At 49.9% G+C, this 25,825-nt stretch overlaps 1 protein-coding gene across 6 annotated transcripts; it reads right to left on the reverse strand.

Moving 5' to 3' along the window:
- Positions 1-8,490: 8,490 nt before the first annotated feature.
- Xlr5c (X-linked lymphocyte-regulated 5C) lies at positions 8,491-25,814 on the reverse strand. 6 transcript variants are annotated; one of them, NM_001414853.1, is made up of 9 exons: positions 25,677-25,810; positions 15,547-15,683; positions 14,932-15,001; positions 13,989-14,023; positions 12,816-12,933; positions 11,990-12,089; positions 10,470-10,568; positions 8,990-9,094; positions 8,491-8,895 (listed from the first exon to the last, which is right to left on the reverse strand). In NM_001414853.1, exons 2-9 carry the CDS (start codon positions 15,650-15,652, stop codon positions 8,821-8,823), a joined length of 708 nt encoding a protein of 235 aa, NP_001401782.1. In that variant the 5' UTR covers positions 15,653-15,683; positions 25,677-25,810; the 3' UTR covers positions 8,491-8,820. The 6 variants fall into 6 exon arrangements, with proteins under 6 accessions (NP_001401782.1, XP_063135778.1, XP_006229687.1 ...); XM_063279708.1 differs by having other exon boundaries at positions 8,492-8,895; positions 14,932-14,998; positions 25,677-25,814; XM_006229625.4 differs by lacking the exon at positions 25,677-25,810 and adding an exon at positions 21,225-21,343 and having other exon boundaries at positions 8,492-8,895.
- Between the last annotated feature and the right edge of the window lie 11 nt (positions 25,815-25,825).

Genomic DNA, 25,825 nt, shown 5'->3' on the forward strand with positions numbered 1-25,825 from the left:
CACATACTGACTGACGGGCTGCAGCCCATCTCAGATGAAAAACTATACAACCATGTAATTTATCTCAAACCTTACTGGGGATTCATATTGACATCTTCCCATTATCACCTGAGCCTAAAAGAGAATTGGCTGTGGAGGAAACACATTACAGGGGACACTGATGGGTCACCTTGATCCAGAAGTTAATTGTGTTTGGATTGCTTTGCCTTCTAAAAATTATGGTTCTGGGGTTGGGGATTTAGCTCAGTGGTAGAGCGCTTGCCTGGGAAGCGCAAGGCCCTGGGTTCGGTCCCCAGCTCCGAAAAAAAGAACCAAAAAAAAAAAAATATGGTTCTGCTCTGCCTTTACTCTTAAAGGGAACTTTACTTTAATGTTACAACACACATTTGGGAGATTTTAAACTTCTTTCAAATTTTTTAAAAGGTTTACATCATTAGAAAGGTTAAAAAATCAATGGCTTATAATATTAAAACATGAGTATACCTCCCTGTGGAGTAAGAAAGCATGACATCTCAATATTTTGCTTTGAATGGATTTTTATGATACAAATCCACAATTATTTACTACAACAGACTAAAGTTCAGAGTCCTTACATAGATCAGTGGAGTTCTGATGATATCTTATTCACAAGCTCCCTTGGTTGCCTTTATGTACAGACTGACAGATCCTTCTCTCTATGCCTAATTTATATACATCCAGCCTTCTAGATAGAGGAAAGAAGCCCTTCTTTTATGGATCGCAGTCTAGAGAACTAAAAAAATGTTCCTGCTTTCAACCCAAAACTGTTTCCCCAGCTGCTACTACGAAACAAACGTTTCAGTCTATTGCCTTCTCTAAGATGTGGGTTCCAATAAACTTAAAACATTCTTGTAAGCTTCGGAACATCATCTGGGATCCGTATCTCACAGGGGCAAATGACCTACAGATGATCTACTTGTAGAAATTCTATACATCAGCAAGTATAGATTTAGGTCTCTTTTTAAGAAAGGACTCTACAGCACTAACGTTAATTAGACCAGTGCACCTTGGTTAATATGAAACTGACATTTTGCCATCTGGAACTCAACTTACTAAGGCCCATGTAAAATTAACCACCTATCCCATACATGTACCTTTCTTCAAGTGTAATGTATAATATCTGAATTAACAAAAACACAGAATTATGATTCATAAAGTGTGCCAAGATTCTATTCTACTCTATATTGCTCTTGAGAAAACCCCTGGAAGGATGACGTTGTAAATAGCTTTGCTTCTGGTAAAAGTCAACCTAATTAAAGGTCTCTGTTCTTAAACAGTGCCATTTAATGGAGGGAAAATGTAAACTATGTATAGTGGGACATTTTCCAGTAAACACATTGAAAGCTAACAAAAGGGGTGAAAGACATTTTACTACATTTCTTCTTTATTTACCAATCGATATACCTAATGTGTCATTTCAATATGAAATCGGTATAGAAATGAGTAGAGAGATGTAGGCATAAAATTTTTGCAACCTACTTTTAAGAAGGGTTCAACCTCTCCTCTAGCCCACCACCCAGTGAAAGATCCAGAGTTGGGGTCAATCTGAAGCCAATGGGAAAATTCCACCACAAGCCTCCAAGCACAAGGACCTCTCCCTTCCAGGAAAGGTAGAACTAGTTTAGTTCCTGGAACAACTACACGCCAACTATCAGACAAAGCCACCTGTGACTCCCAACCGAACCCCTTGGAAAGCCTGGAAGGGTCCACTGATCACGACGAGTCAGTCTGAAGGCTGCTTTGCCCCACCAATAGTCACTACTATTTAAATTCTGCCCATACTGATTGAAATCTGCCCTTATCAAAGGTATATAACTCCCTGTTAGAGTCTGCTCAGGGTCATTTCCCTCTTGAAGGGGGGAGGGTGGGGAGGGTCACGGGGGAGCGGATGGGTGGGTAGGGCACCCCGACATGCTGGAACAATAAAACTCCTCTGGCCTTGGCACCAGTCACCACCTCCGTGAGTCTCATTCAAGGGGCCCCACTAGAGGTGCAACTCGAACCTCACGCCAGCAGCAGTAGTGGAAGAGAAGAGTCATTGGGATATAGGGGAAGTGGACCTGTTCAGCAATAGTTCTTTGCGGGTGAGCTCCATCATATTTGACAGCTGTTCAGTTCCATAGCAAACACCAAATACTACTCAGTAGCTGCAGACCAGTCCTCGAGGCAGGCAGACAGCAGGCATGAATGGGCAGCTACAGTCCAGGTCTTTGGGCAGGCAGACACCAGGCAGTTGTGCCAACTGCACTGAGGCAAGGCCACAGAAACAGAAAGGTGCTGCAGGAACCTCACAAGCAAGTTTCTCTCTGGCCTCACCACGAGTGGGGAATCAACAACTCTATGTAAGTCGAACTGGTACATGTTTGTTGTTAGTGGAGAATAGCGAGGCTGAGCAAACCAAACCAAGGCTCAGTGATCATCTCCCACTGTCTGCGGGGGTCATATTTGTACTCCAATTTTCATCAAGCGTCCTTTCACATGTTTGCCATATGAATTTATGCTCTCACCTGTGTCTGCTTTAGGACAACATCTTTGCCGTGTTTGCTTTAGCAAGACGTCCTTTCACCTGTGTGCCCCAGCAAAACATCATTTCACATAACTAACTGACCAAAGAATGGAGACAGTTCACACTTCAGGAAGATATATTTTGCCCTCTTTTATTTGGCTTTTATATTTAGTCTTCAATTAATGTAAAAAAAAAAAGGGAAGACCCCAAGTTTGAGACATATTATTTTACACAGACAATATTCCAAAAATATTCTATTCTGGCATCAAGTCACCTCTTGTATGAAAAACCGTCTAAAACCTAAAACTGCCTATGAGTCTTCCTAGTAGTTAGCAATCTCTGAACTAATGTATCTCCTTGATGGATGTGAAGTAATTCCAGGGACTTAGTTCCTAAAGTCTCCGAGTTTTATGCAGTCAATTTGAAAAGGTCACCAAAACCCACCCCCACTCTGGGAAAATGTAGCCTCTTAACTAGGCCTCTCCGAGATCCTATAAACAGGTCACCTAAGTTAGCATGGTGCTTCCTTCCTCGGCCACGGTAAGCCGGTGGAAGAGTTGACGCTTTATTGACTTCAAATGTACTTAACTGTCAATGAGACAGGTAACATGACTGCTGAAAATCACTGGATTTTAGAAAGGAGTTCGGAAGTAAATCGGCTATCATACCTTAAGGATGTGTTAACCTCAGAATAAAGTCAAGAAATGTGTTGCTTTGGGGAAGAGGTCATTTCTCTAGTTTTGATGGGAAGCAAAAGCCAGCAGATCCCTGCAAAGCTAATAAAAAGTAGATTTGACCACGAGGGACCTCCTGAAAATCTGCACTGTAGACATGTAGGAAGAGATCCAGGAAAACAAACAAACAAACAAACAAACAAACAAAGAAAACAGGTGATGTAAATAATCTTCCATCTACATGGGAACCCGGCTGAGACACGAATGCCCCTACATAGTCAACAAATCCCTTTGGCTACCTTTCCTCATGACTTTTCATACAAGCCGTCTTTTCAAATATGGCACGCATATTACAGTCTGGTTATGCAGTCCTCTGGACTTATGGAGTTTGACACCTTTCACTTGTTCAAACATAGAGCAGAGAATCATCATGAGTAGAATTGTGCACACGCGTTAATGCAGAAATGTACCTACGATGTTACCTTTAGAGCTTGTGTTTCCGAGCAAATGGACCAGACACAACACCTGGCTGGCTTGACAGCTTCCGGGACAAGCTTAACCAGGCCCTGGTTTCCACCACACACATTCCTGAGTCCCTACGGAGACAGAACACCTTCCTGGAGGGGGTTATCCTACAAAATCAGAACAGTCTGTACCTACTGACTGCTGAGGGACTGGCATTTTTTGGGAGGGGGGAGGAATGATGATATTTCTATGCCAGTGAACCTGGGCTGGTGGAATAATTCATACCAATGCCCATAGACCTTTGGCGAGATCTCCGGGGTGCACTATGCGACCAACACCCCTACCTCATGGTACTAAAACCCTCCGGTGCATTGGTTTCTCCCCTCCTTGGCTCATAACTGGCTACTGGAGCCTTAGGTGTCCAGGCATCCCTCCTCGTCCAATTTCTAAAGTGGCAGAGAAGTAGCATTGGAAAAGATCACTGCCAAGCAGTTTCAGGTTCAATAGCAAACCGTTCCCAACATAGAGGCTGAAGACTATGATGATACCTCCCCCCTCTACAAAACAAAGGGGGAGATGTGGGGCTGCAGAGACTTGGGGCTTGGGGAGCCAGTCCAGAGCAAGGGTGAGGTCGAGGGAGGCACGTCTCAACCCCGAATGCCTGATCCTGGGACCAGGAGGAGCAGGACTGTCTTCCTCCTTACTCTAGGACCCGTGTTTCCCAGGGGATGTAGCCTGTGCGACCTACCCCCACCTCCGTCACCCTTGAGGCAGTCACACAGCCAAGTGGCCAAGTTGCAGGTTTAACTCCCTCTCTGCCTATATAAGCACGAGTCCGGCACGCACCTTGAATTACTCTCAGTGCCAATGAAGCATCCCCACACCTCAGCCAATGATGTACACTCAGCCAGCATACCCCTACCCACTCCCCAAGGTTTATATAGAGAGCCCTTCTTAGCCCCCGTAAAGGAGAACTGTTTCACTGAAAACCATCTCAGAGAACGCTCTTTGTCCCCGGCATTCGCAGCTGCCGACCAAGTTCCTGCTGAAGCCACCTGGCCCAGTTAGGTAGGCTTCATTCCTCCCAGTGCTGCCCAGTGCATAACACCTGAACACCCCGAGGGCAGAAGCAATCCAGGACGGCAACAGACTGGTCATTTGTGTAGGTGCGTGATGGGCCCTGAAGGCACAAGTCCAAGCTAGTCTGCTCCACCAGGCCTGCATTAAGTGGTGTGAGGGCTTCAGTCATTTCTACTCCAACAAACAGCTTTAAGGCTGTGTGTCTGCTTCCTCCTGCTCCCTTCTTTCCACAGAGTTCCTTTTGTTATTCCTTTTGTATAAGCATACTTGCAGGTAAGCTTTCTGGGACTGGTGAAATGCTTGCACACCCAATCAATCCTAATTCTGCATTCTCCCATGTTTCTCCATTTCTGTTTCACATTTCCACTTAAGACTGAAAACATGACCCTCAGCTAATAAGGAACAGCCAACCACCTCCTGTGCACGAAGAGAAGCCTCTAGGCCGGCCACGTTTTCTGCTACTTCTCCCTCACACACACACCCCTCAAAAGGCCCACCACCACCTCCTCTCTGCCTGCTCTGAGTCCTTGGCTTTCCGTTGCTCTCCGTTCCGTTCCGTTCCGTTCCTTTCCTTTCCTTTTTTTTTTTTTTTTTTTGTGGTTCTTTTTTTCAGAGCTGGGGACCGAACCCAGGGCCTTGTGCTTCCTAGGCAAGCGCTCTACCACTGAGCTAAGTCCCCAGCCCCTCCTTTCCTTTTTTAATGAAAAGAAATTGCTTGCCAAGGTGCATTCAGTTTACTCCTTTGTTCCTGTATGAGATACAAGGATCATTCTACTACAAACAGTGGGCCCCTGTTGCTGTGACTGTGTGGTTCTCTGTCCCACCTGGGCCTGCAAGGTACCTGTGACAATGAGCGTGCAGTCCTTCTTGCATTAGGTAGATCGCTCCAGACACAACCCCTGTTAATGGACAATTTTTCTGAGGCTATGTCCTCAGCTTACTGAGGTCTGGGCAGGTACTTGGCCACAGCCCTTTCACGATTCCTCAGCTGGGCAGGTAACTCTGGGATCAGGAGAATGTGACTGGCCCTGGACCCCGTAGCTGGTACGAGACTTGAGGTGAACAGCAGGGGAAAGCGACCCCGTCCTGTGTCTTACCCACTCCCATTCTGGTCCCTGGCTCTTCTACAGTCCCGTCTTCTTGACCTGCCCCAACAAGCTTCGGATCCTGGCTGACTGGCCACCAGTCCTCTAGTAGCCTAGGCCAGGGCCACCTACCTCCAGTTACCCATCCAGGTGACCGAACATAGCCATACTCCCCTGCAAGCCTCCTTCCCTCCCTTGGGGTGAGCAGCCATACCTAGTTATGCTCTACCTGCCTGGGTGTACATTTCTGGTTGCCTGGAAAGGTTTGAATGAGCAATCTGGGGAGCTTGCCTGTGAGGTGGGCCCGGCAGGCCTGCATTCCTGACATGGTCCCAGCATAACCATGGACACAGGGGTCCTGAGCATGGGGGCCCATCAGGTGTGCATGAGTAGGACCCACAATAAGTGTGGTGCAAGTTGTGTGTCCATGTGAAAGTGACCCGAGGGGCCAGTGTGGGCCCTGCTTTGTTCTGACCCCTGTCGTCCCTGAAAGGTTTGGATCCATCCCAAACACTCTGACCCAACACTGAAACCGCAGCATCGGGCCCTTCAATATCCAGTTTTCCTCCTTGCCATCGTCACCCCACTGCCTTACTCAGAACCTTCCTTCTCAGAGAGGGAGCATACGCAACCAGTCGCTCTCTACTCCAAGAGTGTATCTGACTGGCTGAACAGGGCATATATGTTAGAAGAAGATCTAGCATGTGGGTATTCTTGGGATGGGCCTAGCACATGGCCATGTGAGTGGCAGGCATAGCAGGAATGTATGTCGGAGATGAGCACTGCAGGCTTGTGTGTGAGCCATACCCGAGAGGGGCCTAACAGGTGCGGACACAGGAGGCAGAGCAGATGAACGTGAGGGGAGTCCAGCAGGTGCTCACAAGGGAGGCTGGGCAGCATGCGCTTGCACTCATGAAGCAGGGAGCAACAGTCCCCATGAAGTAGGCCTTATGCAGGCATTCTGAGGCTTCTTGGCTATGACAGTTTAGAGCAGTAGTTCTTCACCTTCCAAATACAGTTCCTCAGGTTGTGGTGACCCCCACTCACCTATAAAGTTATTTTCATTGGTACTTCTAACTGTAATTTTGCTACTGGTATGAATAGTAATGCAAATCTCTCGAGTTTACCAATGGTCTTGGGTGACCTCAAGAAGTGAAAGGGTCCTTTGATCTCCAGAGGGTCACGGCCACTCTCAAAAGGTGCCATCTCCAGGTTGATCTCTCTAGTCCAGTGCAGGCACCGACAGTAATGGTACCCAGTCTCGTCTATCACCCTGCCACCACTGCGTCTCTCTTCCTCAATCTTACGTTCCTACACTCTCTGCAGTGACCCGTAAGACGACAGCTACTGTTCAGACCACTCTTCCCACTCCCTGTGAATGGAATTCTTCTCAAAGTTTCCCCGGTTCCACCACCCACCCTGAGTAAGATGGCCACAAGCCACTTCTTCTGGCTCATGAGTCACACAGCATTTTTAAAGGAGTGTTGGGTCTTAGGCTAGTGAAAGGTTCTTGAGTTCCCCAACCATTCCCCATTCAAACTCCTAGAGCAGGAGGAACCCTCTCGCACAGGCGATTACAAGCCTGAAGCTAGGATACATCAATGTGGTCCTTCTGAGAAATGAAAGATCTTGCTGGGGTTGGGGATTTAGGTCAGTGGTAGAGCGCTTGCCTCGCAAGTGCAAGACCCTGGGCTCAGTCACTGGCTCCAAAAAAGAAAAAAAAAGAAAAAAAAGAAAAAAGAAAAAGAAAGAAAGAAAGAGGGGAGGATGGGGAGGGGAACGCCCATAAAGAAGGGGAGGGGGAGGGGTTAGGGGGATGTTGGCCCAGAACCCGGGAAAGGGAATAACACTCGAAATGTAAATAAGAAATATTTAAGTTAATAAAAAAAAGAAATACTCAATAAAAAAAGAAAGAAAGAAAGAAAGGAAGGAAGAAAGAAAGAAAGGAAGGAAGAAAGAAAGAGAAAGAAAGAAAGATCGATCGAGATCTTGCTGCTGTTCCAGAAGACTCAAGTTCAGGTACCCTCACGTATTTTGAGCAGCTCAAGACCACTTGTTTAACTCAAGCTCCAGGGGAACTGAGCCCCTCCTCTGGCCTTCTTGGGTACCGACATACACTTGGTATATGCTCACCAAGACTCAACAAGTACACACACTTTAAAAAAAAAAAGTTAAAAAACCCCAAATGTACTCAACACAGAGTCTACGCATTCGTCTTAATAGATACAGCACGCAGGGCAAGGGTAAGAGAATGACTCTGGAGTTAGACAAACGCACACACATGCAGGTGGAAGGATCTGAGGAATATTAAACAACTCTCTGAGGAGCACCCTAGAAAATGGTCTTGGTAAACCACCCATCCAAAACCCTGGACCCACAAACGCTTACACAGACACAGGTTGATAGGATGCTTTAAACCAAAGGTAATGGCAGGTATCTTTCAACCCGTGTTGAAGACAGCACTGAAATGAGTCTGGGTGTCTTTGGGAACTGCCACAGCCCCAGCCTAGCACATTAGGATCTGGCTCTGCTGTGGGAATCCTGTTCACAGTTTAGCACATCCGAGCACAGAAACGCCTGAGTTCAGCAAGTCCCAGCAAGTCCCAACTGCAACGGAACTGGGTCTGTGTGACCTCATGTATAAATGAAAGCATGCACAGCAAAACGGGTCCCATCTTTATTCACTTCTTCCTAAAGTAAGGTGACATTCACTTTGGGGAAGTGACAGAGAACCAACCACAAAATCAAATGACATTTGCTTCCAAAATGTAACTGCCGCTGCTACCGGGCAGAATGTATCTCCCTTGCTGTCGTGGGCCTGGACGTCCCACACTTAAGTGTTGCTACTCACAGAACTGCTGGGGGTTCCGTTAATGGTTAACAGTGTCAACTGTAACAAATAAGGGTAAAGGGAAAGGAGCTGCATCCACTACTACTAACTTCTTCTCAGCGTGGCTAATGCTCCCTTCCCTGTGCATCCTACGTGTGAGCTTCAGATGGTTTCTTCAGAGCAGTCATGGAACAGGGACTGAAGGTATGTTTGAACAACGGATACGTCTTGCTCTTGCTGTTTGAAAAATGGAGATTTAGAGGATCTTCATTTCATCTCTGCTAACAGGAAGCCAGCCCGAGGCGCACAGTGTTAAAGACACATGACTTACCGTTTCCACGATAACTCTGTCCTGCACCTTGGCGATTTCCTTCTCCACTTTAGTTTGCTGACTGCCAATGAAGGTTTTGCGGTGTTGACTCAAGTCCTTGGCTTTCTGAAACAAGCAACAACAAAAGAAGGTACTTGATCCTGGAGCCCTGAACTGACTGACACCTCGCCTCATTTAATCTCAAAAGCACCGACATTGCATATCCAAATGATCCCTGTCATGAATCAAAGTAAGAACAGTGGCTACTTCCTGTGCACCTATATGAACTCTCCACAAAAAGTTGCAGTGCCACAGTTGAGCTCAGTACCACTGTGAGACGAGAACAGCCTAAGTCACTTATCTCAGGAAACCGATGGATGAGCAGGTAAACGCCACCCAGAGCAGACATGGAAAGAGGCACAGGAACGTGCTGGAGACCCCCCAAGGTTTCCAGGGGTTAGGAACCATTCGTTCGCTGTGTCCACGGAATGTAATTTTCACAGAGAAGACACAGCATGCAATCACATGCCCTTTTAAGCTAGGAAAAGCTGAAGTGAGCACTCGATCCCCTCTGATCATCTCTCAAAGAACATGTACAGAGGATGTACGTGGAGGATACACAGGAGAAAGAACCATGTCACCTTCTGTCCACCAACCAAAAAATGCCTGTCCAGTCTCTGCCCTATTCCCAGGGCCCAGAGGACCTTAAGGGCATAGGGCGTGGGGTTGGGGATTTAGCTCAATGGTAGAGCGCTTGCCTAGCAAGCGCAAGACCCTGGGTTCGGTCCCCAGCTCTGAAAAAAAGAAAAAAGAAAAAAAAGGGGGGCATAGGGCGTGGACACTAGCTGAAAATGGGTGAGGAAGGAGAGCCTGCTGGACACGTGACTGAGGAGGACTGACAGGGCGACTTTGAGTGGTGAAATCATAGGATTTCCATAGGGAAGACAAGGCACAGGGAACTACCTGGGCCAAGAGCAGACTCAAAGCATGCACAGGGAACAGGAGTCACTTCAGGGGAAGCTGGAGAATGGGGAGGAGGAGGGAAGACAGGACAGAAGCAGCCAGTGGAGCTTTTGGAGGAAGGGTGTTTGCAGAGGACACAGGAAAGAGGGAGAATTAAGAAGGAAGGCCACTGGGAAATATGGAAGGGGTTTCAGGGCCCTGTTTCAGTAGGACAACTAACTCCTCAGAGCTGAGGTCTAGGGAAGTACAGAAGCCTGAGAGAAGCAGCAGAGGGCGATCAGGAGACCAAAGCTCCAGTCAGCAACTCCCATGCTAGCACACTCTCCCACTAAAGGTAAAGGTCATCAGTTTCCTGGGTTAAACAAAACCAAGCCTTTTTCTGACATGTGGGGCAAACATTCCAACGAGAATGGGATCACCAGTTTCAAAGCTAATTACTTTCCCCACAGATTGAGAAAGGGTCATTCTCCCTCCTGCTTTTATAGACACGTGGTGTGACATAAGGATGTGTTCTGTTCTCGAGTGCAATCTACCAGACCTTCAAAAATGTGTCACACATATCTTTGGCGTTTTCAAGCTTGGTTTCATGATCCGCTATAGCCGTCTGTAAAATCTTCATTTGCTTCTGAGTTAAAAACTAAAAAAAGAGGAAATCAATGATAAAGTGTCATACAATTGAGCATCCAACCCAGCTGCTTTCAGCAACTGCTTCCCGGGGTGTTTTGTGGGGTCTACCATTCATGATCAAGGTTGAAGACATGACCTTCGGTACCAAAAACAACCTGACAGGTGTCTGGCCGGTCACAGAGTGACACATTCTGTCACATCCGGGCAAAATTCACATGAACTAACTCCTCATTTTGAAATTAACATGAGATACATCTAATCTGTAGAACTCCCACCTCACCAAAATTAAGGACAAAACGTTCTACTGTGGCCCAGTTTTCATAACGTATTGGGATTCTTTGGTCAAACTCGATGGGCACAAAGATTGGCTTCCAAGCGAACCCATCTTTCCAAAAAGGTTTTTCACTAAACCTTCCTCACCTGTCAGTGACTCCCCACATGGTGACACCCCAAGAACTACATTATCAGCAAGATAAGAATGACAGAGAAGAAGAATAACCACCGTTATCCGCTCCTGTTTTCAAGCAATTGCACATCAAGAAAAAAAATTCAGAAGATGGAACCATTTACTTCTAGGAAACTAAGGCAGGAAAGTTAATGATTTTCCTGAGTTTTCTAAATGAGCAGCCCTCAGGACTTTGGCTATATCCCTGGGAGAATCGGTGGGTTCTAGAGAATATGTTCTTCACTGCCAGACTGGAATCAATCTCCATCTCCATCTCCCTCAGTACACCAGCCTCCGCTTCCCCACCTCTGGAAGTCAGAATCTCCAGAAGGCAGCTCCATCCTCCAGCAGGAAGAAAGAACCCCAGAGGCACCACAGACTCCAGTACCTGTCCCCAAAACCCCATTCTCACCTCCAGGGAAAAGGTGACTCAGTCACCATCACAGGTCCATCACTGCATGGCAACCTTTTCCCTCTTCTCCTCTGGGGACAGGGCTGGGCTGAACTCCAACCACTGACACCCAAGTCTCCATCTGCCCTGCCACAGCCACAGCCACAGCCACAGCCACAGCCACAGCCACAGCCACAGCCACAGCCACATGGGTCCTCTGCATCCCTGATCCCTATGTCAGAAGGCTACTTGGGGCCCTCCCACTGTTTGGCATCTGCACCTTGGGGATCCTGAAGGCTCCCCGCTCAGGACACAATCCCATACCTTCCCCGGCACTCTGCAGACGCTACCTGCTCATCCCCAGATGTCCCCACCAACCTGGCTCCTCACCCATCATCACCCTCCTTGTCATCTCTCCACAGGGAAAAGAAACGAGTCAGGGAGGAAGGCCCATCTCTCCTCACCACACCCACCACCCTCCTTGTCTCCCTGAGCTCATGTCCTGTCCCTTCCCTCCAGACCTGCTGCACGAAACCCTGCCACCAGGGAACCTGCCACAGCAGAGGATGTGTTCCAAGCTGAGAGCACCACTCACGCTGAGGTGTTCTTCTTCATCCTTTGTTCTGTCCACCTCATCCAGCCACTTCTGGTGCAGGGACCCAAACGTTTCACAGTATATGGACTTAAGCTCCTCCCTGTAAAACACAGTACTGATTACAGAGCATGGTCACACAGGGTGCGGGCAAGCCAATGACACACACTCATCATTGGGAAACAGGAGCTCGGAGCAAAAGAGAAAGGGGGAGTAAATTACACTGACTCATGAGAGGTGAAATGTTGACACTCATTCCATAAGAATTTTGTCTTAAGCTTCTACCAGAGACATCATTTCACATGTCTTCCCTCTCAAACAGTGAGGGTGTATTAGCGTATGCTCTCCCAAGGTGGCAATTCTGGCTTAAAATGAGACTCATCTTCCCTTCCCCTTATGGAGTAACCTATACATTCTGAGAGGCTAAGTCCATGTCCTGAAGGCAACGTACCCTATGGGGTTTACAGACAGACAGAGCACACAGAACCCTTTCCCCACGTGGGGCTTACAAAAGAGAGCTCTGGTGATATCTCCTAATAGGGACAGTTTTGTGGACCACAGAGGACTGGCCCTCCTTACTAGAAGTGACCTGTACTGTTATCTGATAGGGGAGGAAAGGCAGTCTTGCCAGTCTTGAGCCTAACACAGCTCAGTTCCATAAAAGAGGGGTTCTCATTGGTTATGAAAAGGACCAGGTCATAGAGAAAAAGGCTGTGCTCTGGAAAACCCATCAGCTATCTGACTCTGGGCACCATCGAGATGGCAGACAGGATGACTTGGCTAGAGTAAAAGCTATACAGATCTCCTTTACCCGTGGTCACAATGTTACCTTGAGTTTTGCTGAGCTTTCAAAATACCCTGGAGGTTTTCATTCAGGCTTCTGAAAGAGGCATTTACATCCTTTTCAAACTGCTTCCTCTTTTCCCTAAGTAACCTGTTAACATCACCTATGCAAGAAGAGAAACGGCACTACCTCACATCACATATCCAGAGGAAGAAGTGCTTTTTCTTCCCAGAGACACCACCTACAGGATAATATGAAAACCTATGCATCTGTTGTCAGGTCTTGCTTTGCTTTTAAAGACGGGGCCTCTTGCAGCCTAGGCTGGCCTCAAACTTGGTATGTAACTGAGGCCATCCTCAAGTTCCTGATCCTGTCTCTACTTCTTAGGTGCTAGGAATACAGGCATGGGGCATCGAGCTCGACTAAAGAATGCCACTTGACAATCAATTTTCTGGACACTTCAAAACCCAAGCAGTTCTTCTGCACCAGAAAGAGCAGCGCTGTCAGACTTCCTTGCTTGTATGAACTGACTCTACATTGCTGGCTAAGAATTGATGATGGCTCTCTAGTAAAGTTGCCTTGGTCCACCGACACAAGTGAATAAAACCTGTCTTGGTTGGAGGGACACGTGGCACACCGACTTTTGTTACCTTGGACGACAGAAAACAAGCTAGTGTGGCATGCAGGAAGTGCACAAGCTATCTCGTTTTTCTGCCTGGTGCTGCCTTGGGAGGTCCCTACCAGGCTCGTAAATGTCTACAGACTAAAGGCGATTTTTACAAGCTCTCCTTTGGCACGGGTTTGTGGAGGAGAGCAACTTTGGAAAGCCAGAAAACTGATTTAATTCAGAACCTGACCAACAGCTGTTGAAATCTCACGTACCACTCCTGCAGCAAGTTAAAGAGCAGAGACTTATCTGCTCACCCATCACCTCTGATGACACTCTTCAGTGATGCAGGAAGCAGGAAGCAGGAAGCTCGAAGCTCTCCCAACAGCTTGGGTAACAGCTACAACATTTCCCCTGCTTACGGCAGCATCTTAAAAGTTAAGGTAAAGGTAACCCCTGAAGGCCAAAGGACAACTTCTTCTTCAGAAACATCCTGTGAGTCACTGAACTGTTCCAGAGTTCTGTTGTCTCTCAGCGACCACATTCTCAACCTGCATAAGTCGGAGGGTTGGAGAGAAACTTCTGGGACTACCAGACCTGCTCAAACCTACCTTTGAAATTCTGCATCCTCTTTGGAACAGGCTCCCTGTGGGAAAAATAACACAGAATCCTTAATTGAGGACAAACATCCGAAGTTTGCATCGAAGGAAAAGGAGAGGCTTGGTGTTTTGTGGAGGCTAAAGCTTATGTGGGATAAAGTCGGATTTTCCTCTCTTTGGGTCATTAATTTTATTCCTTTGTCCTTGTTTTCTTACCGAACCAAAGAGTCCTTTGCAGATACATATGGGTACCTGGCTAAGGGTCACTTCCTGGAGCACAAGTGACTGAAAGCCTACTGTATCCCCAGGAATCCCACCCAAAGCTGGGTTTGGGCGGCTCACAAAAACCACAACCCAGGTGTTCCCTGCCCAACTGCAGGCAGCTGCACAGAAGTTATCTCTTCTCCTCAAGAGGTGATTTTGTGCCTGCTGTGTTCCGGCAGCATAGCGGATTTTATACTAAATGGTTCCCAGAATCCGTTCAAGGGGAAGCAGAGGGTATCATAAAGGTGCGTACCCCCCCCCCCCCGTGTGTCCAGCACTCCAGCCACATTCACTCTCCTCCTTCCTCGAGACCCTCCTGCTAGTCCTCCTCCATCACCCAGACAGTATCTCTTCAACTTTCATGCCAGGTATCATGTGCAACCTCCAGATTCTACCTCTCACCACCTCCCCTTGAGCCCTGCTAACCTTCCCCTCAACTGGGTATTGCCTGCCTCTTCCCAGTCTCCCCTCTGAGTTCGGGTCATATCATTTTCTGGACGTATTTGTAATCCAGGAACCCCAGAGGAGAGAAAACATGTGGCAGTAGTCTCTTTGAGGCTGGCCTATTTCACTTAGCACCACGTCCCCACTTAGACCCATTTTCCGGCACAGGGAACCTTTTGCTTTGTATACCTGCACACAACCACACTGAAACTACCTCATGGGGAAGGCTAGCCCTTTAAGACATCACCTGGCCTCTTTCAAGTCTGATCCTGAGGAAAGGCTGCCCATCTCACTGGTACCAACAGCTGGACTGTCTGCTGCGTTGAGAAGGAAGGAAAAACCGTTGCAAATGAAGCATGCTGTTCTCATCATCCTGCATGGGAAACAGCTCCACTCTCTAGTTGGTTGAGCCCATGTCCAAAACATGGGTTTGGAAGCAGTCTTCCCGGAACTCATGCCCCTCACCCACCCCAGCCCCACAGGTGAAACTCAGCTTGTCCCGAGTCTAGGGACAGCAGATACATGTGTGTACACGCCTTACGAGAAAATTCCCTGTGACCCCCGGGCTTCTTCAGAGGCATGCTGGCCAAGACCAGTGTCTCTGGGAGCCTTGTATCTATGCCATGGGCTGAGAATGTCCGGTGAGGACCAAACCCCAGAGCATGCTTGAGAATCCGAGGTCAGAGTCTGAATCTCAATCGCCCTGCCCTCTGTGCTCCGCACTCCCACCACCGCAGCCTGCCCAGCCGCAATACCATGGAATGGCCTGATTAGCAACAGACTGCCCCCATGTTCCATGTGCCAAGTAGTAGAGCATCCCCAAGGTTGGACCCAGACCCCTAAGCCCTGTATCGGTTATTACCAGGATTGGCTGCAACTGGATTCCTCGAGTCATCTGATGGGAGGGTCTTATCTACCCTCGGGCGCTTGGCACTTTTCTTCATGGCCTTCTGCTCCTTGCTTGACATGGCTGGAGCCTTCCTGGGTCAGATGGGATTCCTGAAATGTTGGTATGCACAGACAGCATAAAGATGCTGAATTTCATGACGCTCAATGAAAACAGGGACCAGGGCTCCAGAGGCTGTGGCCATGTGTGCTGGCACTTGTGCTGGAGCAAAGAGGAGGTGGAAGGGTGACATCAATATCCCGCAAGGTCTAATCACATCCTCTCCCATTTTTTTTCCCCTGGCTGAATGCAGAGCTCTCTACAACCCAGAAGCTCTTTCTCCTGGTTTCCTGTCACCAGGGTAAGACAAGCTGGGCTAGACCCCAAGCCAAGTGATCCAATATTGCTGTCTAGTCACAAACACCAATCTTCCAATGGCCAATGAGGTCACTGGAGCCGTGCCCTGGCAAGCAATGGTCGAGGGTCAGGTGACATTCCTTTTTTTTTTTTTCCCCTGGAGCTGGGGACCGAACCCAGGGCCTTGCGCTCCCTAGGCAAGCGCTCTACCACTGAGCTAAATCCCCAACCCCCTTCAGGTGACATTCCTACCCACTCTCAGTCTAGATGCTTCGGAAGAACGACAGAAACCCAGGCCTCCAGGAAGAGACCCAGAGGATACACTGGAGGCAAATGCAGAGCTTCCCCAGTATACTCATCCAAGATGACACACAGCCTGTGGAGGGCATGAAGTCTCTGTGCTCACAGACAAGGACTACAGAAACCAGGGATGTGAAGGCTGCAGGCAGGCTCGTGTCATCAACAGAAGAAATGTATATGCCTCTTTTCCACCCAGAACGCTGGATAGTGGATGTTGTTAACAGCCTGGTGGTCACTGCCACCTGTGGTGGGTCAGGTCACACCTGAACACCCTGAATTTTAAGTTTATCTCAGACTCCCCCCTCCCCCCTCCCCCCTCCCGCAGAGCTGCATCATTAGTTTCCTTTGTCAGTCAGTAAAACCCTGTGAGACATGGGGCACTGTTTCACCAGACAAAATCTGGGAAGGTTGAGCAGATACAGAAACCCTGGTAAATTCTCGTACAGGAGAATGGGAGGGCTTTTCATCTACTACTCGTACCCGGTTCCTGTCCTGGAACATGTGACCGTGACCCTCCCCACCCCACCCCCAAGTATCTTGACCACTAGTCCCATAGCACAGAACACCTGAGTTCTCCATGCTAATGAGGTATCTAGATGGACTGGCCCCTTCACCAACATTCCTTTCTGCAAAACGTATTCAATCTCTGGTCCACCCTGAGTGAATCACCTGAACCCATTTTCCACGATGAATAAGCAACAAACAGTTTGGACAAGCAAACTGATTGTCTCATCAAGGAACCGCTGTGAGGGGAAGTCCTTTTTTTCTTCTTCCCCCCCCCCCCCCCGGAGCTGGGGATCGAACTCGGGGCCTTGCACTTGCTAGGCAAGCGCCCTACCACTGAGCTAAATCCCCAACCCCTGTGAGGGGAAGTCTTAGTCATGCCCAGCCCCTGCCTTCTAAGTCTCCTGCAAAAGGCCCCTCTGACCTTTGGACAAGAACACTCGCCCCTGAGCTAAGCCAGAGTTGCCCCTCCCCCTGTCCCTGTCCCTGGGCTCAAAACTGGCTTGTGCAGCCCCCCCCCCTTTCCAAACTCTACCTTATTTATTCCCAGTGGGGACTAGAAGACTGGGAGTTGGGGAATCCCTCTCTCATGAGGTTCAGCCTTCCCCTCCCCCCAGTCTTTCTCACCCGGGCTGGGGCCCCCATCTTAGGCTACATTCCCAGACCTTTGCCTCTCCTTGAGTCTGCCTGAGCAGCGTTCACACACCCCAGCTGCGAGGTGGAATGCAGACCCCCAGAACCCTCCCTCCCTTAGGGAAGGGATGTCAAAACGTGCTTTATGGCCTAGTGACCTCCACACTATCTGTAGGACTGAAACCACACCAGATCCTAGGCCCCCAAGTTGCAGAATGCATCCTCAAGGTAGGTGTCACCTATACTTTGCTTTCCGTGTAGTTAGGCTCCAATTAGTCCAATTGGGCTTCCATGTAGTCATTCTCCACACGGAACTGAGATTAACTCTTTCTACGGAACTTTTCCTTCCCACAATTGCATGGTACTTAAATATGTCTAAAATAAACTTCCCAGGGGTGAGAGTCTAGTAGCTCGAACCAACACAGGCTAACTAAGACATACTGGATCGGATTTCCTTCTTGTCCCTTGCAGTTCATTTCCATGCCTACAGTAGAGCCTGGAGGGACCCTTATAATGGTTCACACTTTTCGGTGGTAAGCTGCAGCCCCCCAGGACCCTTCTGTTTGCACCTGCACCTCACCTCCTGGGCCCAGCTTGGATGTACCATGCCTGAGCCTGATCTCACCCTCCACACTCTGACAGTTTCCACAACAATGGACTTCAAGGAGGCCTCCTCTAGTAACCAGTCACCCACCAGACGGTCCTAATCAAACACCCCCCTCCCGCCAGAAACCTCTTTCACTTTAGAGGACTCTAACGCCTACCCATGCCTGCCTCCAGAATCCTGCTCTCTGATTGTGTGGAACAGCACCTGTGCAGGAGAACGGCCCCAGCATGTGGACCCAGCTGGCACAAGTACATCAGAGAGGCCCATGGCATGCGTGGTATGTGATATGGGCAAGGAACGAGTGCCCAGCAGGTGAACATGAATCGGTCTGGCCGTGTATGAGGCCCCTCGGCGAATTCACGTAGTTGTGGCTAGCCCAACAGGCACACTGTGATAGCCTGTGGTGAGCGCCGAGCACTCATCTTTGGTCCAGGCAGACCGTGCAGAGAGGAATGGGTGGCCTGGGAGCACCATACAGACACACAAGGTAACACTTTGGAGGTCCTCACGCAAGGGATAGATCCAAGAGTCAACACATGCCTGGCTTGGGCCCTGCAGCAGCCATGTGTGGAAGGGCCCGACGGACATCTCAAATATTGACAGACATCCCCATCATAATAGGGCCCAAGGCTGAGCCTCAGTGTATGCAGAGGTCCAGCACTGACCAAAGCGTACACACGGATCAATGGGGATCTTCCGTGTCCCCCCTCCCTCAACACCCATCCCTCACTCTGTTCCTCACACACCTTCAAGGACCAGCAGCAGAGGTCAGGATTCTTTCTAGTCCCTGGCAGAAGTATGCTTTTCAGAAATCACTTCAACCAGGGAACTGACACCTCGAGGTCGTGCTCCATGCCACAGCCAAGCACCGTGGCGCATGGCTGACTCTCTTTGTGGAACCATCAGAGCAGGGACCCACTTGGATTGGGACCCACTTGGATTAGGTGACAGCCTTCTTCCCCTCAGAGGCTTACCTGACCTAGCTAGGTCCCATTTCCCTGAATGGGATGACTTCTGATTCTGTGCAACAGCATGAAGGGATGTATGAGCCTGGTCCAAGGTGCTAGAGGGTGAGACCCATCTGGCAATCAAGCATGTGTGATTTGGGCTTGCAGCTCTACATGACTAAACTGTGGGACTGCAGTAGCAAGGGCTGGAAGGGACTGGAACTATGCCCCTTACCGTGTGCCCTTTTAAATGGACCTGCCTTTCATGGCCTCCACCTGACCACATGTCAGGAGTCAGCTCAGAGTAGAAAAAGGACTCATGGGAAAGCCCCCCACCCCTTTCTCTCTCCACACCACATGCTGTCCTGGCCCACCTCTCTAAGGCCCTGCAGTCCTGACAAAGCTTTCCCAGACCACCCAACTGGGCCTCCTTGCAGTCACAGTCAGAAGTGAAGCTCTGGCTGCTTCGGGCTACCTTGGGTCCCAATACCTCTTCAGAAACTTAGGTGGACAGGATTCACGATGATGCCCCGATACCGTCCTTTCCCAAGAAAGGGGCGGGGGGTCGTGCCTACCTAGGCTTCCCACAAAATAAGCATCTCTGCATCTGGAAAAGCAAGCATGACAACTGAGGGTGTGGAGGACCTGGAGTGGGGCAGGCTGAAAGGGAGGGGAGGGGAGGGGTGGGGCAGGATGTTGAGCTTGCACACTTGTGGGCCTAAAGCAGCTTAAACAGCACTGGTGAACAGGAAACAGTGGCCCTGACAAACCTTTCCAGACTGAACTCTGGGGCCTTTTCAAGTTCCATAAGGAATTCGAGAAGTCACCTCCTGCACTACTGTAGTTAACAAGGTACCCCAGTCACTCAGCAAGGGAAACATGTTTCACAGCAATTCCACAAAATCCCTCTTCCCGTGGAGGGTAGTACAAGCTACTGAGACATCACTTCCGGAAGTATACTACTATGGGGCCTGATACCTAGTAACTGAGCAAGGGAAATAAACACACCTAAAATCCCCCCCAGGGGTTGGGGATTTGGCTCAGTGGCAGAGCGCTTGCCTAGGAAGCGCAAGGCCCTGGGTTCGGTCCCCAGCTCCGGAAAAAAAGAACCAAAAAAAAAAAAAAATCCCCCCAAACCCCTGTTGCCCTTGTTATCTTGTAGCCAGTGAGACATCACATCCAAAATTGTACTACTGTGTGACCCGATGTCTAGAAACTCACCTAGGGAAATACACCTTCTAACAATCCCCCCAAACCTCTCTTGCTCTCCAGGGTAGTCACAGCTAGTGAGAAGTCGCTTGAAGACATGTACTACCGTGGGTCCCGCTATCTTGTCACTCAGCAAGGAAAATAAGCGCCCCCCCCCCCCGTCCCCAGCTGCCCTCCAGGGTGGTCACCGCTTGTGAGGCGTCATGTTCCGAAATGCATTGCCACGTGTCTCGGGATGCACAGGCACTGAGCAAGGAAAACAGCCCCAAAGCCGTGCCCAAAATGTGCTCTTAGCCTGGACGGTGGCAAAAGCTTAATAAGGAGACATCCTTTCTGGGAGTGTTCTAGCACAGGACTCAGGAACCCTTGTCTCCCAGCTAGGAAAAACCTCCTCACAGCAGTCTCCCTTAAGGGTGTCACAGCCAGTGAGAAGTCAGCTGCAGCAGTATACCGCTGAGGGTGCCCGATATCTCACCACCCTAGGGACGGACATTCACCCCCTACAATCCCGCCAACCCACTCTGATCCTCTGCAGTGTGCAGGGCTATTGGCCGTCACTTCTCCCAGCTGGGTAAATGCATCTCCTACAATACTCCAAAACCCACTTACACTCGAGAGTGGAAACGACTTTCCGACATCACTTACTCAAGCGTTTAACCTTGAGTTTCAGGGAACCTTGTAGCCCAGCTAGGGTATCACTCCTCCCACAGTTCCCCCGAACTCCTCGTACCGTCGAACCTTCGAGAGTGGGAACGACTGTTGGACACCACTTCCGGGAGGGTGAAACTGGGGTCTCGCGATATCTTGTAGCCCAGCTGGGGAATTACACCTCGCACACTCCCCACAAACCCCTCTTACCCTCGAAGGGGTGGTCGCAGTACTTTGCCACCCCTTAAGGAAGGCTTTTGCACTGGGTCTTGTGATCCCTTTTCGCTCTACTACAGAGATACACCTCGTACAATCCCCAACCCCTCTTACCCTCGAGAGAAGGCTAAACTATCAGAAGTCAACTCCGGAAGGGTTTTACCTCGGCCCTTGTGAAACCCTGTCGCTGGATATACACTTACACCTGCCACAGTCCCCCCAACCCCACCTACCCTGGAGAGTGGGCACGGCTTTTGAACGTCACTTCCGACGGGTTTTACCTTGGGTCTCGCGATACCTGGTGGCTCAGCTATCGAAATGCACCTCCTAAGAGCCCACAAACCCCACTCACCCTCGAGGGTGGGCAGTGTCATTGGAGATCACTTCCGGAAGGGTTCCAGCTGGGGTCTCGCGATATCTTGTTCCTCAGCTAGGGAATTACACCTCCCACAGAATCCCCAACGCCCCCACCCCCACCCCAAGCCTCCAGAGTGTACTGGGTGAGGGGGCCGATGCTTCCCGGAGGGTATTGCCTTATGTCTCAGGGTGCCTTGTCGCTCAGCTAGGGGATTTACACCTCCTACAATCCCACCAAGCCCATCTTTCCCTCGGGGGAGGCCACAGCTAGTGCGAAGTCACTTCCGGAAGTGCTGGGCCACGATGGAAAATGTGTGCACATGCATGAGATTTGCCAATCTGGTCCCAGGCAGAGGCCACCTGGCAGTCACTCATGTGGGACTTGGGGCCGGGGGCTGGGCGTGTGTCAATAAAACCATCGCCGTGTTGAGGTTTTCAAGGGACCTGAAGAACCCACGCCGCTTTCAAAGAGCCCTAGTAGACACCCAGCCTCAGAGAACTTCTGCAGTACCCAGACACCCTAGAAAGATCCACGCAGAAGGTCCCACGTCGTTCCCCAAGCAAACCTCCTGCCCGGTTCACTCCTCCCAGTCCCTGCGACCCTCGCAAGATGTCGTCAGACGGTCCTCTGGGGTCTAGGTCACTCGGTGTGGAATTCGAGCACCAGACATCACCTCAGGGAGGCTACCCCGGTTCCTAATATCTGGTCACTCACCTAGAAGAACACACCTCACCACGGTTGCCCTGCTTCGCCTGGAGGGTGGTCAACGTTGGTTGGCCCTCACTTCTAGAGAGTATTCGACCTTTGCGGAGAAGCATGGGTGCGAATGAGTGCTCCTGCCCAGTCCTTGTATTTAGATAAGCTTGTTGGGGGTTCAGGAATGGCCAGACGAACCATGTGAACACTGATCTCATTTAAGTAAGAACAGTTTATGGAACACACAGCCCGATGCTGGTCAGACCAGGAACATAACTCAGAATTATCTGAACTATGACAACGGATATATTTTTTCCCCGTCAGCTTATAAAGGAAAAGAAAATCTGCAAAACCCACGACGAGTTCATACGCAAGTGTAGGAAGTGCTGCCTGGTGGTCAGCTCTGACTCGAGATATTTTAAACACAACGACTCATGTTGACCTTTGATTTGGTGGGTCTTACGTAAAGCGTCCTGGAATTTCTTAAGATTAGCAGACCTCATACAGAACATTCGGAACATACAGAACAAATCAGGCTGTGTGGCCAGCATGTCCTTGCTCTGAGGCAAGTCACTTCTCCGTGTCAGTGACTGGCAGGCACGTTAAAGCAACAATATGAAGATAGCTGGTACTCATGGAACAAGAGGGGTACAGCTACTCTGCGTGTGGGGGATGAGACCATAACAGGCCCACCAGCAGCCCTGCGTTTGTAAACAGGAAACGGTGCCCTTGAGGCCTGGCAGGACCCGAAACACCCATAGACCTGTTTTGAGTAGGCCCAACTGTGGAAGTGTGGACCTGGATGACTGTCTGCTGTGCCCAAGGACGTCTTCAGACAGGGCCACGTGGAAGATCCCTAGTCCTTCTACAAGCACACGTGCTGTCCTGCCCACCCTTCTCAGTCCCTGCTTCTTCATATCAAAGCTTTCCCACACCACCCTTCCCCTCCTCCTCCACTCCACTGTGGAATTCAGGCTCCCGCTGGACCTTTGCCTCAGGACTCTCCTGGGTCTCAGTACCTAATTGCTCACCTACTGGGACACACATAGCCCACCACAATCCCTGAGACCCCGTTTCTCCTCCTGGGAGGTCCCAGGTCTTCCTCATATCCTCTTGCCCTGTGGAAAACCATGTCTGCCCTGTGTGAGCCTGGCCAATGATGCTGCATCTCGCACCCCTCTGCCATAGCCAGCACGCCCCGTAAATGCGCAAGATTGACTTGAGTTTCGGCTGTCCGTGCAGAAACTGGGATCGCACCTAGGAAGGGCCTAATGTGCCCGGAACACCTCCGCTGCCTGTTTTTCAGTCCCCCCTTAAAGTCTGACTTCACAGAACCTGTTTGTGTTCTGAGACCCCAGGCTTTGTGCACGCATGGATGCTGTGGTGGTGAAGCATGGACGACACAGGCCCACAGCCCTTTTGGGAGGACCAGGCCAGTAGGACCATGAAGTTTTCGTGCCAGACAGCAGGATGCGTGGACCTGTGCAGAATCGCGGGGGCACACAAAGGGCCCTGTGGAAGGGTCCCTTGTCTCTGCAGGGGCAGACGTGCTGTCCCTACACACACGCCCCTTACCAGTCCCTAGCACCTTGACAAAGCTCTCCAAGGATGGCCCTCTGGGCTTTGTCCACTCCAGGGTGGACTTGAGGCCCATGGCATCACCTCATTGGCCCTAATACCTTGTTGCTCAGCTATTCAGGCATCCTTTCAGGACAATCACCTGCGACCCTCCTTTCCCAGGGTTAGTGCTCACATGCAGATGCCGGCCTTTCCTAGGTGACTTCCCAGTTTGTGCATGCCCAACTGAAAGCTCCAAGCCATGCATGAGACTGGATGAAGTGACACCCACCAAACAATCACAGGACTGTAATTTGAGACTTGAAGATGATGTGCGTGCTGGACCGGTGTCTGTGGTCGTGCCTGCACACTGGGCCGCAGTGAGCCCCTCCTGTCTAACCATCGCTCGTGGCTGCTACTCCAGAGGACCCAGGTGTCCGTCCAGTGAGGACTGCAAAAGTACACAAGGGGCAGGGCCCCCTTCCTTTTCGCCTTCAAGAGCTTTGTCTGATCTAAAGGACAACTGAGACTCCTGGCTATCACTGTATTGTTCCCCTCCGGCTCTGACACTTCATGGTCCTACTGTCTTCCCCCAAGGGCTGGGGATCTATGTTGACCACGTTTCACCACCACATCATCTGTGCATGCATGAAGCATGGGGGCTCAGAACACGTGTTCCGTGGAGTCAGGCCTTGGGAGATGCAAGAAACATACAAGAGAGGCAGTTAAATCCAGCCAGCCTCCACCTGACTATTTAGGAAGGAGATTAAGAATTACTGTGAAGGCTCCGGTGCTGTGTGTGTTTGGGGTTTGGGGAATCTACGTGTCTATCAAGATGAGAAATGTTCCATCAGCCCAGCACGGGGTCAATCCACCCCTCCTAGGTAAGTGCCACTTCCCTGTACAGAGGCATTCAAGCCGATATAGGCATGACAAAGCTCAAGGCAGCCCAAATCGCAGTGGAAAAGTCCCGAATTAGCCCTCACGATGAAGAGATGAGCCGAGCATGCTACAAACACAGAGCAGAATACCTCAGAAGGAAATCACCGTCACTTTACAGGCATTGGAAGCATTTTCAGTGAAATCACTCTGACCAAAGTCACTCTGTGTAAGGATCTGTATATATGCCACGAGCAGAGTAGAAAAACCCTGAAGAGGTGTCTGTCCAAACTGGTGTCATCTATTCTGGTGACATCTCACTGGATGAAGGCATGGCTGCCTAGAGTGGCAGGCGTGTCTTGGGACAGCTTAGTGGAACACAATTTCCTCTGTGCCTGCGGAAGGGGGTGGGTGTGCATGTATGCTCGTGTGTGTGTGTGTGTGTGTGTGTGTGTCCATGTATGATTGTGTATGCTTGTGTGTGTGTGTGCGCGCGCGTGCGTGTGAGTGAGTGTGTGAGTGAGTGTGTGAGTGTGTGTGTGTGTGTGTGTGAGTGGTGTGTGTGTGAGTGTGTGTGTGTGTGTGTGTGTGTGTATACATACTCTTGCATACCTACACGTACGCTCCTGTGTATGTGTGCATGCCTTGTGGGTGGTGGTGGCGGTTTGAATGAGAAATCTTCTGCAGTCTGGGGCATTTGCATTCTTGCTTCCTAGTAGATGGTGCTACTTTGGGTAGGCTTGGGAGGTGTGGCACTGCTGGAGGAAATGTGTCACTGGGGGTGAGGGGGGTGCTTTGAGGTTTCCCAAGCCCCCTGCCATTTGAAGTTGACTCTCTCCGCTTCCTCCTTGAGATGCAGGATGGATTTTTTGATGCCGCTGCCACCTGAACTCCTGTGCTGTTTTCTATCCTGTGGAGGTCTATGGTCCTCCACGTTTCCTGCCGAGTGATCCGGAATGCTTATTTGCGTCAGGAGAAACAGACAAAGTGCCCGCCTTCCTAATTCTGGCAGGGGAAAGGGGAACAAAAGGCGGCCCTCTCAGAGGTGGGCCCTGCTCTCCTTATTTTAGAAGGCAGGAGGACGGAAACTGGGATCTCTTGTCTTGCCTCATCCCAGACCCTCTGTGGTCAAATCTAAGGCTGGGCACCCTGGAACGGCAGTATCACCTTTTGTACTGTTTGCACCCTTACTTACTTTCATGTGTGCAGCTGCAGGGGATGGTGGGAGAAGCAGGTGACAGGGATGTAAGTGAACAGTCAGCCTCCCGGGTGGGTGGATTAGTACTTCCTGATTTCCTCAGAGAACTGGCTACTAGGAGAGAATGTTTTCCCGATGACACTGTG

The sequence above is a fragment of the Rattus norvegicus genome, chromosome X (genome assembly GCF_036323735.1).
Source record: "Rattus norvegicus strain BN/NHsdMcwi chromosome X, GRCr8, whole genome shotgun sequence".
Lineage (NCBI taxonomy): Eukaryota > Metazoa > Chordata > Mammalia > Rodentia > Muridae > Rattus > Rattus norvegicus.

Excerpts from the sequence above, each read along its gene's own strand:
- Xlr5c (NM_001414853.1), bottom strand. The coding sequence starts at position 15,652 with ATGTCAAGCAAGGAGCAGAAGGCCATGAAGAAAAGTGCCAAGCGCCCG. Across the intron at positions 12,934-13,988 it reads GAGGATGCAGAATTTCAAAG|GTGATGTTAACAGGTTACTT; the intron begins GTAGGTTTGAGC and ends CTTCTTGCATAG. Across the intron at positions 8,896-8,989 it reads ACAGAGTTATCGTGGAAACG|CAAGAGCAAGACGTATCCGT; the intron begins GTAAGTCATGTG and ends TTTTTCAAACAG.